Source organism: Theropithecus gelada, chromosome 15, assembly GCF_003255815.1.
Source record: "Theropithecus gelada isolate Dixy chromosome 15, Tgel_1.0, whole genome shotgun sequence".
Classification (NCBI taxonomy): domain Eukaryota; kingdom Metazoa; phylum Chordata; class Mammalia; order Primates; family Cercopithecidae; genus Theropithecus; species Theropithecus gelada.
Genome location: NC_037683.1, coordinates 26480263 through 26496444, shown reverse-complemented (window position 1 = coordinate 26496444; position 16182 = coordinate 26480263). Strand labels below are relative to the sequence as shown.

General features: G+C 46.0%; 1 protein-coding gene across 2 annotated transcripts in view; it reads left to right on the top strand.

Moving 5' to 3' along the window:
* TMEM268 (transmembrane protein 268) overlaps positions 1–15914 on the top strand; it is a 35293-nt gene extending 19379 nt beyond the window's left edge. For both annotated transcript variants that reach the window (XM_025360662.1, XM_025360663.1), the window contains exons 6-9: positions 3291–3401; positions 6538–6618; positions 8107–8289; positions 12632–15914. In XM_025360662.1, the coding sequence (XP_025216447.1) occupies positions 3291–3401; positions 6538–6618; positions 8107–8289; positions 12632–12811 (555 nt within the window). In that variant the 3' untranslated portion in view covers positions 12812–15914. The remainder of the gene's footprint in view (positions 1–3290; positions 3402–6537; positions 6619–8106; positions 8290–12631) is intronic.
* The last annotated feature ends 268 nt before the right edge of the window (positions 15915–16182 follow it).

Sequence of the window (16182 nt, the reverse complement as noted above, 5' to 3'; positions counted from 1 at the left end):
CCATCATTTGCTAGCTCTGCAACTTGGGGTGAATTATTTAATCTATCAGGGCCTCAGTTTCCTCATCTAGAAAATGAGATAATAATTTTAGCTCCCTCATAGGATTATTGTGAGAATTAAATGACTTAGACACACAAAGTGTTTATAATAGTACCTGGTGTAAAGTAAATGCTTTGTAAGTATTAACTGTTATTAACTCTGTTTGCCAGTGAGGAAATGGGAGTTCAGAAAGGTTAAGTAGTCAGTCCATGGCCACACAGCCCTTCTCGGGTCTTTTTTTGGGTCTCAGCTCCAGGACCTCCTCCTCCCTGGATCCCTTGTCACTCAGGACTATGCAGATCCCCTCTTCCTGGCCATTGCCACTCTTACTGTTAGCATCCTCCCTGTGTTGTTACTTGGTGTCCTTGAGAGCCTCAATGTCTTGCATAACTGTCTTGTTTTCCCTTTGGTGTACTATTAGCCTTCCTCAGGATTGGAAGGTTTGGGCCGGGCATTGTGGCTCACACTTATAATCCCAGTACTTTGGGAGGCTAAGGTGGGAGGATCACGTGGGCCCAGGAGTTTGAGACCAGGCTAGGCAACATTATGAGACTCTGTCTCTACAAAAAATGAAATCAGTGGGGTGTGGTGGTACATGCCCATAGTCCTAGGAGGCTGAGGCAGGAGGATCGCTTGAGCCTAGGAGTTCAAGGCTGCAGTGAGTTGTGATGGCGCCATTGTACTCCAGCCTGGGTGACAGAGCGAGACCTTGCCTCAGAAAAATAAAAAATAAATAAAATAAAATAAAATAAAATAACAAAAATAAATAAAATTAAATTAATAAAAAGATTGTAAGGTTTGTAAAGGCAGGCAAGTCCCAGCCTTGTAGAGTATAGCACATTGCTAGGACACATGAGAAGTTCCAAGTTCCTACAAATATTTATTTGGGGCTAATATGGCACAGTAAAAACACGATGATTTAAATTCACTGTCATCCTCACTGTGATATTATCAGCTGATATGTGTTAAGTGTTCAGTTCTTTCAATTATTCTACATGGATTAACTCATTTCACCCTTTTTATACCCCTCTGAGGTAAAGGCATTATTATCTCCATTTAGGGGTATGAAGATGGAGACAGAGAGATGTTTAGTAATTTGCCCAAGGTTATATGGGCAGTGAGAGATAGAGTTAGGAATTGAACTGTTGGTGATGTGGATTTCTAAAAGGAAGAAACCCACATCAAATCCAAATCCACATCCAAATCTCCTTACTACAGATCTAGGCAAAACAAAATCTAATTATTCCTCAATTTTCATAGTAGAGGCATTCCTGGAAAACTCAGTGTATATTAAACTCATGCAAACAATCACTTTAAGTGGCTGGGCATGGTGGCTCATGTCTGTAATCCCAGCACTTTGGGAGGCTGAGTTGGGAGAATTGCTTGAACCTAGGAGTTTGAGACCAGCCTGGGCAACATAAGTGAGACCCCATCTCTACAAAAAATTTAAAAATTAGCTGAGTGTGGTGGCATGCATGCGTGGTCCCAGCTGCTTGGGAGGCTGAGGCAGGAAGATCTGAGCCCAGGAGGTCGAAGAGCTGTGATCGTACCACTGCACTCCAACCTGGGTGACAGAGCGAGACTAGGTTTCCCCCCCAAGAAAAATCACTGTAGGTATAAATGTAAACTGGGGTTAGGTTTGCTGACCAGATAATTCTAAGTAGATTTTTAAAAATCTATACGTATGCTCAGTGGGACATTTGGAGTTCAGGCAGCCCAGGGGACAGTCTTGAACGTGCAGAATGGTTTCTAATAGGACATGTCTTTCAGTGGAAGGCATGGGTTTGGTACGCCTGGCCCTCCTCCACTAACTGCCGGCATTGTCCATCCAATCCCTGTGACAACCAAAGCGTCCTTCTTGCATTTCCAGAATCTCCCTGACAGGGTGCTGCCCCTTTTGAGAACTATTATTCTTGATCAGGCTCTCTTCTAACTGTGTCTGAAAGTCCTCTTGTGCTCACTTCCCCAAACCAGCATTTGAGGTCCCCTTGTCCCTTCTCTTCTCCCGCACCTGTTTAGCATCCACTTTTCCAGCTGAACGTGTGGCATCCGTTGGTTTGGGTGGGAGAGCAGGAAGCTGATTCCCAGAGACCCTCCTGAGGACCAGGCGCTGTGTTAGATACTTTAAAGTAGGTGCTTTCTAGATGGAGCGAGTGCTTCACTTACACAACAGATTTAATGTGTCAGCTCAAACAGATCAAACCCATCTCATCTCCCATCTTCCGCAAATATCTTATGCACCTTGACAGAGTCCCAGGCCCTAGGTTAAGTACATCACACACAATCTCAGTGAAGTCTCACTCCATTCCTAAGAGGCTGAGACATTGTTTTATTCTACAACTGAAGAAATAAGGTTCAGGGAAGGGACATGCCTTGTCCGGGGTCATATAGCCAGGAAGCAGCAGAGCTGAGCTTTATGCCAGGGCCGTCTGACACTATTGGATTTACTGTTCCAACTATCCCCTATCTCATTTTATTTTTCTTTCCTTATTTTTAAGAGATAGAGTCTCACTCTGTCACCTAGGCTGGAGTGCAGTGGCACAATCATAGCTTACTATAATCTCACACTCCTGGGCTCAAGTGATCCTCTTGCCTCACTCTCTCAAGTAATTGGGACTACAGGTGGACGCTACCGCACCTAGCAAAATTTTTTTTTTTTTTTTTGAGATGGAGTCTCGCTCTGTTGCCCAGGCTGGAGTGCAGTGGCATGATCTCTGCTCACTGTACCTCCGCCTCCTGGGTTCAAGCAATTCTGCTGCCTCAGCCTCCCGAATAGCTGGGACTTCAGGCGTGCATCACCACGCCCAGCTCATTTTTGTATTATTAGTAGAGACGGGGTTTCACCATGTTGGCCAGGCTGGTCTCGAACTGCTGACCTTGTGATCCACCTGCCTCAGCCTCCCAAAGTGCTGGGATTACAGGCGTGAACCACTGCTCCTGGCCCCACCTAGTTAATTTTTAAACAATTTTTTATAGAGACGGCATCTCGCTACATTGTCCAGGCTGGCCTCAAACCCCTGGCTTCAAGAAATTCTCCTGCCTTAGTCTCTCAAAGCACTGGGATCACAGGCATGAGTCACTGCACCTGCCTCCACCCCAGCCCATTTAATAGGGGAGGAAATGGGACAGTCCTGAGGGTGGGGATTGTCCCTTGGCATCTAGGGGTGGGATGGTGTGTTTCTACTGCCCAGAGCCCGGGAGCTCCCCAGTAGCGTGGAGGTCTGGTGATGGGCCTGGCATTTGTCTTACAGGCCAACACCAATACGGACCTGAGGCTGGCAGCTGCCAATGGAGCCCTCCTGAGACATCGGGTGCTGCTGGGGGTGACAGACACGGTGGAAGGATGCCAGAGTGTGATTCAGGTGCTGTGTCTCATAGTGACCTCTTCCTGATGGCCCAGTTTTATGGAGAGCAGTGGCCTCATGTTCTCCCAACCTGCACAGTGTCTGCAGTAGTCTGCTAATGAGATGGCTGTCGGCAGCCCTTTCCTTCCTCCCTGCCCTGGTGTTTCTTCCTTAAGACACCTTCTCTGTTTTGTAACCAGTGGCCTGGAACCTCCACGTGGCAGGGCTGGAAGGGAAGCGCAGATAGCGCCCAAACCTTGCTGCTCACCTGGCATTTATTCAGCAGACAGATGGAGCCTTCTATGTGCTGTGCCCTCGGTTGGACACTGACGACATTGAGGGGCCCATACAAGGTCCCTGTCCTGGCAGAGGATGACAGGCATACAGTGAGATAGTCCGCAGTAGCCTCTCTGGCCTTATAGCAAAGGGACAGCCCCCGAAAAGGCTGAGAGGCAAGGTACACAGGGTCCCTTTGAAGGGCTGTATGGAGCTGACCATGGCTGGGGCTACACCAGAGTGACACAGCGGGGAGAGATGAGGCCGGAGAGGCAGGTCAGATGCTGAAGGCCTTGTCTGCCTGGATTGGTCATTCTCTTTGCCCCAAAGGTTGTGGGGAGATCTCAAAGTGACTAGTATGGAGTCGCAGGGTGGGTCGGAACACAGTTAGGGCAGATCTCCTGATCCTGGCTGAACTCTCCTGTTCCTCCATCCATGCCTGATCTACCCAGTGGAATTGGAAAACCTCCTCGGCACCACATCTGCATTCTCACCAGTCTTTGCCCCTTGCCTGGTGGGAGCCCAGGGGTAGGTGTGCACGGGGGACCTGGGAAGAGGCTCCTCACGCACCTGCCTCAGTTACTCCATGAATGTTTATTGAGAGTCTATTATGTACCAGGCACTGTCCCAGGGATTGAGGCTGCAGCAGAGAACACATGCAGGTCCCTATGTTTGTGGATCCTATCACACCCGAGATGGTGTAGATATAAGATGATCTTGCCTAACATTGGAGTGAAGCAGATGGCATCACAAGATTCTCGGCAGTTCAAGTGTGACATTGTAGACTGGGAGCTCCTGGAATGTGGGGGTCCTTTTTAGCCTCGTTTATCTTCCAATCTCCTTTATCCATTGGTATGCAGAGTGACTTGGCATGTGTTAGATGAATGCATGGATGGATAGATGACTAAAGAATGGGCTGGGCGCGGTGGCTCACGTCTGTAATCCCAGCACTTTGGGAGGCTGAGGCGGGTGGATTGCCTGAACTCAGGAGTTTGAAACCAGCCTGGGCAACATGGTGAAACCCTGTCTCTACTAAAAATACAAAATAATTAGCAGGGCATGGCAGCATGCACCTGTAGTCCCAGCTACTTTGGAGGCTGAGGCAGGAGAATCACTTGAACCCAGGAGGTGGAGGTTGCAGTGAGCTGAGATCGTGCCACTACACTCCACACTCCAACCGCAACAGAGCAAGACTCTGTCCCAAAAAAAAAAAAAAAAAAAAAAAAAAGAATGGACACATCAGCTGGGCACAGTGGCTCATACCTGTAATCCTAGCACTTTGAGACGCTGAGGCAGGTGGATTGCTTGAATCTAAGAGTCAACACAAGCCTGGGCAACATGGCAAACTGTTTCTACAAAGAGTACAAAAACTAACTGGGCATAGTGTCGCATGCCTATAGTCCCAGCCACTTGGGAGGCTGAGGTGGGAGGATCACCTGAGCGCGGGAGGTCAAGGCTGCAGTGAACTGTGATCCCACCACTGCACTCCAGCCTGGGTGCCAGAGTGAGACCCTGTCTCAAAAAAAAAAAAAAAAAAAGGACACATCTTTTTAGACAACTGGATTCTTTTGGTTTCAAAATAGTGTCTTGGGATAAGGTGATACACTATCTGGGATGTCCTTCTGTCCTTCAGATTCCCTGGGGGGTGCAGTGGAGGTGGGGGTGTTGGGGATGGGTACCAAGTGAGGATGAAGATGAAACAAGAGTGGTCATGAAGTGACCTAACAGTTGCAGCAGGAGGATGGGTTGCTGTCATCTACTTCCGTATATGCTTGGAAATTTTCATAGTAAAAAGCTTTAAAGGAATCATTTGAGAAATCCTCCCTTGTGGGTAAGACATTGGGAGAGTAGTTGGCAAGAAGGCTGTGACTTTGGGCCTCATGGGTCAGTCATTAAGAGGAAGGAGGTCTGGGAACCAGAGAAGGTGGCCAGTGGATGGGAGTTTGGGACAAGGGCCACCAGTTTCTCTGAGAATTTCAATTAGGATGTGCAGCAGCTGTGGTCTTGACAGGATGTTGTAACATGAACGTGGAGGATTTCGGCCTGGTTAAGCTTAGCCTGGCTGGCCCCTGGGGTGGAAGGGGAGGCACAGATGGGGTACGGACTTCTCACCCTGCTTCTCTCCCCACAAGCACCCAGGTTGACTACCTCAGACCTGGTTGTGGGCTGCAGGTGTCAGCTCTGAAGGGTTTCACTCATTTGCATGTTCACGCCCTGCCCATTGAGGATGAAGGTGGCCTCAGGTGGACAGGTGATGTCCAGGAGGGTTCAGAGTCTGTCTGGGATGCTCGGCAGCTTGTGGGAAATGGAGCCACAGCCATTTTAAACAGGGTTTAACTTTTTCTCCTTTCCTTTCCTTTCTCTTTCCCTTTCCCTTTCCTTTTTCTTGAGACAGAGTCTTGCTCTGTCACCCAGGATGGAGTGCAGTGGTACAATCTTGGCTTACTGCAACCTCCACCTCCTGGGTTCAAGCGATTCTTGTGCCTCAGGCTCCTGAGTAGCTGGGATTACAGGCGTCCACCACCACACCAGCTATTTTTTTGTATTTTTTGTAGAGATAGCGATTTCACCATGTTGGCCAGGCTGGTCTTGAACTCCTGGCCTCAAGTGATCTGCCTGCCTCGGCCTCCCACAGTGCTGGGATTACAGGTGTGAGCCACTGCATCTGGCCTAGGGTTTGACCTTTTCGAAACCTGCACACAAAGCCATTTTTCTACCAACCATGCAAGTGAGATGTGGTCGTGGTGTGGAACTCTGGGAGGGAGCCAAATGGCACGTTCCTGCCAGACAGCAGGCTAAATAGGACTGTCTCAGGGAGGGGGAATTCAGGGTTGGGCTGGCTTTGAGCCACAGTGGTCACTGCTGCTTCTCCCTACAGCTTTGGTTTGTCTACTTCGACCTGGAGAACTGTGTGCAGTTTTTGTCTGATCATGTTCAAGAAATGAAGACTAGCCAAGAGGTAAGATATCTTCAGTGAAAAAGCAAAACAAAGCAAAAGCCAGGAGGCCAAGTTGTATCGATTGCATTATCTTAAGGGTGGGAAAATGTCTAAGAAAAAGTTACTTGGAAGAATACCTACGAGCAATCAGTGCTTGTTTTTGCCTAGGGAATTATGGCTGCTTTTCTGCTTCTTTTTAACTCATTGCTTCCTCCACATTTCCTATGGTGAGCATATATTTCTTTTCTTTTCTTTTTTTTTTTTCGTTTCTGAGACAGAGTTTCACTCAGTTGCCCAGGCTGGAGTGCAGTAGAACGATCTCGGCTCGCTGCAACCTTCGCCCCCTGGGTTCAAGCGATTCTCCTGCCTCAGCCTCCTGAGTAGCTGGAATTACAGGTGCCTGCCATCACACCTGGCTAATTTCTTGTATTTTTAGTAGAGACGGGGTTTCACCATGTTGGCCAGGCTGGTCTTGAATTGACCTCGGGTAATCCATCTGCCTTGGCCTCCCAAAGTGCTGGGATTACAGGTGTGAGCTACCGCGCCCAGCCATATATTTCTTTATAATTATAATACTAATAATAAATTTTGGTGGATCCCAAAGTATCATGCATTGAGGCAACTTTTACTTGTTCACAGTGCCTTTCTACCATTTATTAAGAAAACCAGAGGGATCTTGCTCTGCTTCTGCAGAGAAGGAAACGGTCTCCAGGATGACCTATTACCGGCCTGTGGTCATGGAGCTGGCTGGTGATGCCCAGGTTTGGAGGCCAGGCCTCCTGTCGCTGAAGCCTGGACTCCTTCTCTAGGATCAGCCTTTTCTGAGCCCCGGCTGCAGTGGGTCTTGAAGTCAGAGTTGTAACTTAGCCCTGAATCTGGCTCATTAGTTCCTATGTGGCCTCAGGCAGGGCCTTTGAGTCTCAGTTTATTCATTTGCAACATATGGATAAAGATACCCACATCCCAGGCTGTTTTGAGCAAGTGAGGGCATGAAAGGAAAGACATTTGTTTATTTGTTTGTTTTGAGGCAGAGTCTTGCTCTGTCACCCAGGCTGGAGTACAATGGCACCATCCTGGTTCACTGCAACCTCTGCCTCCCAGGTTCAAGCAATTCTCATGCCTCAGCTTTCCGAGTAGCTGGGTCTACAGGCATGCGCCACCATGCCCAGCTAATTTTTGTATTTTCAGTGGACACGAGGTTTCACAATGTTGGCCAGGCTGGTCTTGAACTCCTAGCCTCAAGTGATCCGCCCGCCTCGGCCTCCCAAAGTGCTGGGATTACAGGTGTGAGCCACTGTGCCTGACCATAAAAGGAAAAATATTTAGAAACTAGTAATGACCATCTGTAGGGAATTATGTAATACCACCCATGTGACCAGCTTTTTCTGAGGTCATCGTCTGAGTCTGAGACCTCATCCTCTGCTCTGTCTGCAGCCTGGGGAGGGACTCAGCCTCGCAGATACCACCTGATTTAGGCACTCCTGAGCCCCTTCTCTGTTTCCTTTGCAGTCCTTGCTGAGAAGCAGACTGAGCCAGTTGTGTGTTGTCATGGAGACTGGGGTGAGCCCTGTAACAGTGGAGGGGCCTGAGGACTTGGAGGATGCTCCTCTCCTGCCTGGCAATTCTTGTCCTAACGAGAGGCCACTGGTGCAGACTGAGCTTCATCAGCTCGTTCCTGAGGCTGAGCCGGAGGTAACAGGCACTGGGGATAGTTGGGGCCATCCTCCCTCGGGGGAATTGCATATGTGGAGGCTTCCTAGATTCCCCAGGACATAGCTTCTCTCAGTTGGTAGACACTATACAAATCTAGCTCAGAGTTTTCGATCTTTTCATTCTTCACCCTAGCACTTAAAAAAATAGTTAAGCATTTTATATTTGTTGGGACTTTTTGTTGCATTATTTAATATCTTGGATATTCTTTTTGGTGGTTGCATTGGATGGGTAGTTGCATGTTGATAGATTATAACTTACTTAACCATGAACATATTGACAAATATTTGGATCTTAGTCAATTAATCAATTATTTATTCATCTATCCAACCATTCATTCATCTACTTTAATTGCAGTTAGATAGTTGACTCTTCTTTGCATTTTTTTTTGTTTCGTTTTATTTTGAGACAGGGTCTCACTCCTGTCACCCAGGCTGGGGTGCAGTGGTGTGATCACTGCTCACTGTGGCCTCAACTTCCCAGGCTCAAGCAATCCTCCCACCTCAGCCTCCTGAGTAGTTGATACTGTAGGCATGTGCCACCATGCCTGGCTAATTTTTTGTATTTTTATTAGAGTCAGGGTTTTGCCAGGTTGCCCAGGCTGGTCTCCAACTCTTGGGCTCAAGAGATCTACCTGCCTCGACCTCCCACTTCTTTGCATTTCTGTTGAATTCCAATTCCTCCCGCCCCAGAGTTCCCTTGGGTCCTGCCATCCACGCTGCCTCTTGGCTATGGCTCAGCACTGGCAGACCAGAAATCTGAAAATGTGGTTTGCAGCTTGTGCTACCTTCTTCTCATCATGAGGACAGACCCACTGTCGGGGAGACAAGCAGTGATGGTGACCTCAGGTGACATTTGAAACTTCAGAAGAGCACTTATATCTTTTTAGCCAAGAGGTTTGGGAATTCAAGGTCCAAACCAGCCCAGACTTTCTTTTTTGTACTGGTGGGGAGTAGGAAGCCTGCAAGTAGCACTATTTAAAAAAGAAAGTGACAGGGTGGTGCGGTGGCTCACTTGAACAAAGTGCTGGAATTACAGGTGTGAGCCACCATGCCTGGCCTCTATTAAAATCTTTTATCTTTTTATATAAATTTTTAAATTTTTATTTAGAGACGGGGTTTTACCATGTTGCCAAGGCTCGTCTTGAACTCCTGAGCTCAAGTGATCCATCCGCTTCGGCCTCCGAAAGTGTTAGGATCACAGGTGTGAGCCGCCGTGCCCTGCCAAAATATTTAAAAAAAAAAAAAGAGAGAGAAATGATAAATGTATTAACCTCTTCACTTTATCCTATTGATTTTTTTTTTTTAAAGAGAAGAGATTGATAAGGTTATGTACTTTCTTGTGACATGCATCTGTGGGTTTTTGTGCAATAGCCCATTAAATATGGGTCTTTTAAATGATTATTCTCAGATTCATTCCAACTAATAGTAATACAATTTCCTGTCATGAGTATCAAGTGTGTATGCACATGTTTTTAAAGTAGCTGCCCTTATAATTTAGTTAGGAAAAATATAATCGATGCCCAAGTCTCAACCTGTGCCAGATGGTCACATTTCAGTAGGAACCCAGGGTCTGTAAAAGATGGAAAGACCGTAATAATGACCTCTTACATTTTTACGGATTTTTCTCATGCATAAAATTCATTAGCATACTCTTCGAGGTATGAATTATTTTCCCTTCTTCCTTGATGGGTGAAATAAGGTTCCAAGAGGTCAGCTGACTTGCCCAAGGTTGCCAGAAAGAGAGAGTGCAGTAAGCCCAGGGCAGAAGCCAGCCCTGCTGATTCTAAGTAGGCCAATGTTCTTGCTATGGTTCTTTGCTTCTTACATTATTGATTTTAGAGTAAATTGGCGAGAAGACCGATCTGAGCTGGTGAGTGGTAAACTATTTGAAGTGTTTTATATTTTCTAGCACAAAGGATAACTTGAAACAAAAGCTAATCTTATGAACCATGTGGGGTTTCTGCTTTTTTGAGTGATAATGACGGAAAGATATTGATGCCATTTGTGGAGCACTAGGCACTGGGCTCAATGCTTTCTGTCTATTAGTCTCTCCCTTTTTTTTTTTTTTCCCCCCGAGACGGAGTTTCACTCTTCTGCCCAGGCTAGAGTGAAGTGGTGTGATCTCGGCTCACTGCAAACTCCACCTCCCGGGTTGAAGCGATCCTATTGCTTCCGCCTCCTGAGTAGCTAGGATTACAGATGTCTGCCACGACGGCCGGCTAATTTTTGTATTTTTAGTAGGCACGGCATTTTACCATGTTGGCCAGGCTGTTCTCGAACTCTTGACCTCGGGTGATGCACCTGCCTTGGCCTCCGAAAGTGCTGGGATTACATGTGTGAGCCAATGCACCCGGCCTCTATTAGTCTCTTTAATCCTCACTCTAACTTACAGGGGTCAGTGCTACTATTTTCCTTATTCTACCAATGAAGAAATGGGCTCAATAATGTGAAGTGACTGCTCTGGGTTAGTCATAGAGTGGCTGAGTTGAAATTCCCTCTTGGCCTTTTTGACTTTAAAGCCTATTCTTAATTACTAACTCTACAGACATACCTAGTGTAACCCACACCTTATTTCATTACATTCAGAGTGGACACAAGTATTGTGAAAGAGCTTCAACACTATGCTTAAGGAATTTAAGCATTTCCCCTGAGATCCCATTTTCTATACCAGTGAATGGATCTTTACAGACCAACTGTGTTAATAAGAATGTGCAGTAAGGCCTAGCACAGTGGCTCACACCTGTAATCCCAACACTGTAGGGAGGCCAAGGCAGGAGCCCAGGAGTTCAAGACCAGCCTGAGCAACATAGTAAGATCCTATGTCTTTTTTTTTTTTGAAACGGAGTTTTGCTCTTTTTGTACAGGCTGGAGTGCAATGGCGCGATCTTGGCTGACTGTAACCTCTGCCTTCTGGGTTCAAGTGATTCTCCTGCCTCAACCTCCCAAGTAGCTGGTATTACAGGCATGTGTCAGCATGCCCGGCTAAATTGTTTTTGTATTTTTAGTAGCGATGGGGTTTCACCATGTTGACCAGGCTGGTCTCGAACTCCTGACCTCAAGTGATCTGCCCGCCTTGGCCTCTCAAAATGCTGGGATTACAGGCATGAGCCACTGTACCCGGCTGTACTGTGTCTTTAAAAAAGAAAAAAAAGTCCATTAAATGCAATTTTTAAATTCTTTTTTACTTAAAATTTTTTTATTGTGGCAAATATACATAATATAAAATTTACCATCTTAACCATTTTAAGTATATGGTTCAGCAGCATCAGGTACATTTACATTGTTATGCAACCATCACCATCAGCCATTGGCAGAATATTTTCATCTTCCCAAATGGAAGCTCTGTGCCCTTTAAACACTAACTTCCCCTTTCCTTCTTCCTCCCTACCCTCAACCCCTAGAAACCACCATTTTATTTTCTCTCCCTGTGTACTGATTACTCTAGGTGCCTCGTATTAGTGGAATCATACAGTACTTGTCCTTTTGTGATAAACCTAATTTTGGTAATCAATCTCTTTTTTTCCCTTTTTTATGTTTTTCTTTCTTTTTTTTCTTTTACTGTCAGTGATCATATTTAAATGTAAGCAGTTTCTTTTAATATGTTAGGAGTACTTGTGTAAACAAATCTACAAGGTACCTCATATGAATTAAAGAATTCTACTGTAATGGGAATATTCCTCTCCCCACCTCCACATTTAACTAGTAATTTTCTTCAAGTGAGTCACTTTGATCTCACGTACTTGACAGACTCATAGACATTTGAAAGTGGAAAAAGAATGTATTTGTGGCTGGCTAGGTTTACTTTCTTTTTATGCTTTTGAAATATATTTTTAATTTTAATTTTATTTTTGTAGAGACAGAGTCTTGCTCTGTTGCCCAGGCTGGTCTCAAACTCCTGACCTCAAGTGATCTTCTTACCTCGGCCTCCCAAAGTGCTGGGATTACAGATGTGAACAACCATGCCCAGCCAACTAGGCTTAAAATATTAGGTAATTAGAAATTAGGTAATTTCTCTAGGGCTTCGAGGTTGCGTTTTTTTTTTGTGCGTATTATTATTGCCATTCAGTAATTAGTTACCCACCTTGGCAATGAGGACACTGAAGCTGCAGGAGCCCCACAGGCCATGGATTGCAGAGCTGGGCTTCTGGACCAGGCTGACATCTTCTGAGAGTCCCAGGTGCTGACCTGGCCTGGTTCTTCCTAGTGAGCATCACTCCTGGGTCCAGGGGCAAGAAAGCAGTGTGGCCTTCCCCTGGTGCCTAAGCCTTTTTTCCTCAAGGGGCTCCCCTGTGGTATTCAATCTGCTTCCCTGCCTCTTCTAGGAAATGGCCCGCCAGCTGCTGGCAGTGTTTGGCGGCTACTACATCCGGCTTCTAGTGACCTCCCAGCTCCCTCAGGCAATGGGGACACGACATACGAACTCTCCGAGAATTCCATGCCCCTGCCAGCTCATAGAAGCCTACGTCCTGGGCACAGGGTGCTGCCCGTTCCTGGCCAGGTGACCTAGGGATGAAGGTACTCATGTTCCTCCAAGACTGAGCAGTCGGGAAGGCTTCAGGAGCCCAAGATGGCCAATGGGGAGCCCCAGGTGAGGAGAGAAGCATCTAGGGACACTCCAAAAGGGGCTCGTGATGTCAACCACTGGGGTGTTGTGCTCACTCCAGGGCCCAGCACACAAATCTCATGCTGTTTGACATCTCATGCTGACCCCCTGGCCTTTGCAGGAGCTGATGGTTACAGAGCTAGTCCCACCAAAGCTACTCTTTCTGCTGCTTAGAACTGTGGACACGTATGGAAGGACTGGACCCCTATCGCTTTCATTGTCCAGAGAGCCCAGGAGGCATGAAGATGACCAGACAGGGCAAATTATGTGTCCAAAACTTGGCCTCAGATGTTTCCATTTCCAACCCCTTCATGCCAGATGGGGAAACTGAGGCTCAGAGAGGATACTGTTCTATGTGGCGTTGCCTTGAACCCCTAAAATTATCAGACTGCCTTTTTCCAATATAAAGAAAAAATGTTTTCAGAATTCTCTCAATTTTTTATGTTTTTCTCCCCCATATTTTGTGAAAAGCAGTGGTACGTGTACATGTTGTCTACCAGTACACAGGCTACAGAAGACACAGAAGAAAGAGATCAAGGGCAGATGACTGTTGACAGGAATATTTGAGAAAGATTGATCCTGTTTGACTTGAGGACTTACTTTGTTCACAGGCATGCACGCTTGTGGCTGTGGTTTTATATTACAGATGTAGAACACTGGTTATGTTTCCCGACACAAACACTGTCCTGGAATGAAGTGTGATCAGCCACTTGTGGAATTCTGTGAAGAGCTCAGAGGCTTCCAAGTGATCTGCTCCTGAAACAAGTTTGAAGACCTATTGTTTCATCGACCCAAGTCCAAATGCCCTGACCTGGCATCTGAAGGATCCCCAGCCCCCAAGACCTAGCCTTCATCTGCGATTTTGGCTTCATCTCCCACAAAACCCCTTTATGGGTTGAAGCTCTTTCCTGGACTGACATACCTATTCCTTTCCATTTGTTGGACTCCTATTCATGCTTCAAAGTCCAGCTTTCTTAAGCCCTTCTTTAGGAAGCCTTCCCACACAGCCAACCCTGCTGCTCTCTGCCTCCTTTAAATTCTTGATACAGCTGTTGCCTGTTCTGATGTTTTATGGTATTGATTTTGTTTTCCTGTGTATATGCCAGTTTTTCTAACTAGACTGTAAACTCCTTAAGGACAGAGACTACACCTTGTACTTTTTGTGCATGACCTGGACCGCTAAGGAAAAAAAAAAATCGGGTAGATTGATTGCTTTGCCATCCTCACAGCAGCTTTTGCAGATTGCTGTCCAAACTCACTTGAATGATGACATTGCTATGGACCTGAGTTTTGGACCTGATCTGCCAGTTCAAGCTGTGTAATTTTTGGCAAGTTGCTTTCTTTGCCTGGTCCTCAGTTTGCCCATCTATATAATGGGTGGATTGGATGATTTTTTTTTTTTTTTCTTTTTAATTGAGATGGAATCTTGCACCATCACCCAGGCTGGAGTGCAGTGGCACGATCTTGGCTCACTGCAAACTCTGTCGCCTGGGTTCAAGTGATTCCCATGCCTCAGCCTCCTAAGTAGCTGGGACTACAGGTGTGCACCACTACGCCTGGATACTTTTTTTGGTATTTTTAGTAGAGATGGGGTTTTGCCATGTTAACCAGGCTGGTCTTGAACTCCTGACCTCAGGTGATCCACCCGCCTCGGCCTCCCAAAGTGCTGGGATTACAGATGTGAGGCACCACAACCGGCCTGGATGATTTTTAAGGGCCCTTCTAGGTCCAAAGTTCTGGGAATTTCTAGCTTATTCCGCCCCTTCGTAGCTCTTGACCTGTCTATCCAGATGCAGAAACATCTGGCAACCCCACATGGCTGAGATGACCTGGGCCTCGGATGCCCTTGGACAGAAGACTGGCCTACCTAGCAGACCTGGACTTTTCTTCCTGATCTGCTGCTTCCAAGTTGTGTGACCTTGGCTAAGTCACTTAACCGTTCTGATTGTCATTTCACTTTTTAATAAAGTGGATCTGGAGAACAAGAAATGTAATAAGCACGTGGCTCACCATTCAAGAGATGAGTCTGACCATTCACTTTCTGTGTGCCAGAGAAGAGAGATCATGGGTATAGACCAGCCCCTGGAAAGGCTGCTTTAGTCAAGGCTGAGAGCAGCTTTGCTCAAGGAAATTATTCACGGAGGTGACCACTGTCTTTCTGACCTGGCACAGAGGAAATGTTGGCTGTGAATATGACCAATAGAAAGAAGCCTGTATTTCTCATTCAGTCCTAGAATCCTGGTAAGTAAATAACAGAGAATAAAAATGTGTTTGTAAATGACAAAGCAGCAGTTTTTCAATTTTAAGGTCTACTTAAGAACCTTTGATATGTGTTTCTTTTCCTGCCTTTTCCTTTCTTTAGAATGGATGATGGTCTCACCTAGTGGGTAGGGCTTTCAGGGTATGCCCACAATGTGCATTTCTCTGCATCTGTGCCTCAGTTTCCTCACTTATAAAATCCCTATGATCTCTGTCTCACCTACTTTACAGGGTTGCTGTGAAGATCGCATACTACACACAAGAATGCTCATCAGTTTTTAAATTTTATTTAATTTTTATTTATTTTTTTAAATGTAATTTTTTCAGAGAGATAGGGTCTTGTTGCCCAGCCTAGTCTTGAACTCCTGGCCTCAAGTGATCCTCCTGCCTTGGCCTCCCATGGTGCTGGGATTACAGGTGTGAACTACCATGCCCAGCCAGCTCCTAAGTCTTAAGGCTCTGTGTTAGTGATAGTTGTGGCCATCGTGGAGGCAGTGCGATGTCTTCGAGTGAGAGTGGAGCATGGATTCTAGAGTTCCATTTATTCTAATTCAAGTTCTTCCACTTAAGAACAATGTTCTTCCTCTCATTGAATCTCATTCCTCATCTGTAGGATGGGGATGAGAGCATGTACTTGGCAGGTTGTTGTAGTAAGGATTAAATAATGATGTAAAAATGTGTTAAGTGCTTGCAACTTTGAATTCCAAACTTGAGTGAAAACTCAATAAATTGTTGCTTAAAAATTTTTTTGTCATGTATATTGTAGATACCTGATGTATATTTTTGTTGATGTAGCAGGTCATTAACAGTTAAGGCTATTCAGTCTGCCTCAGACCTCACCTATTTCAGTGCCATGGGGTATATTTATGTCAATGAAGATTTTAGTCAAATCTCTGGAATTCAGCATCCAGAGATAACATAGCAAGGAGATAAAGAGCAAACCGTTGATTTTGGGCCAGATACTCACTCTTTCTGTACTTCCTGTACCTAATTTCCTCATCTGTTAAGGGG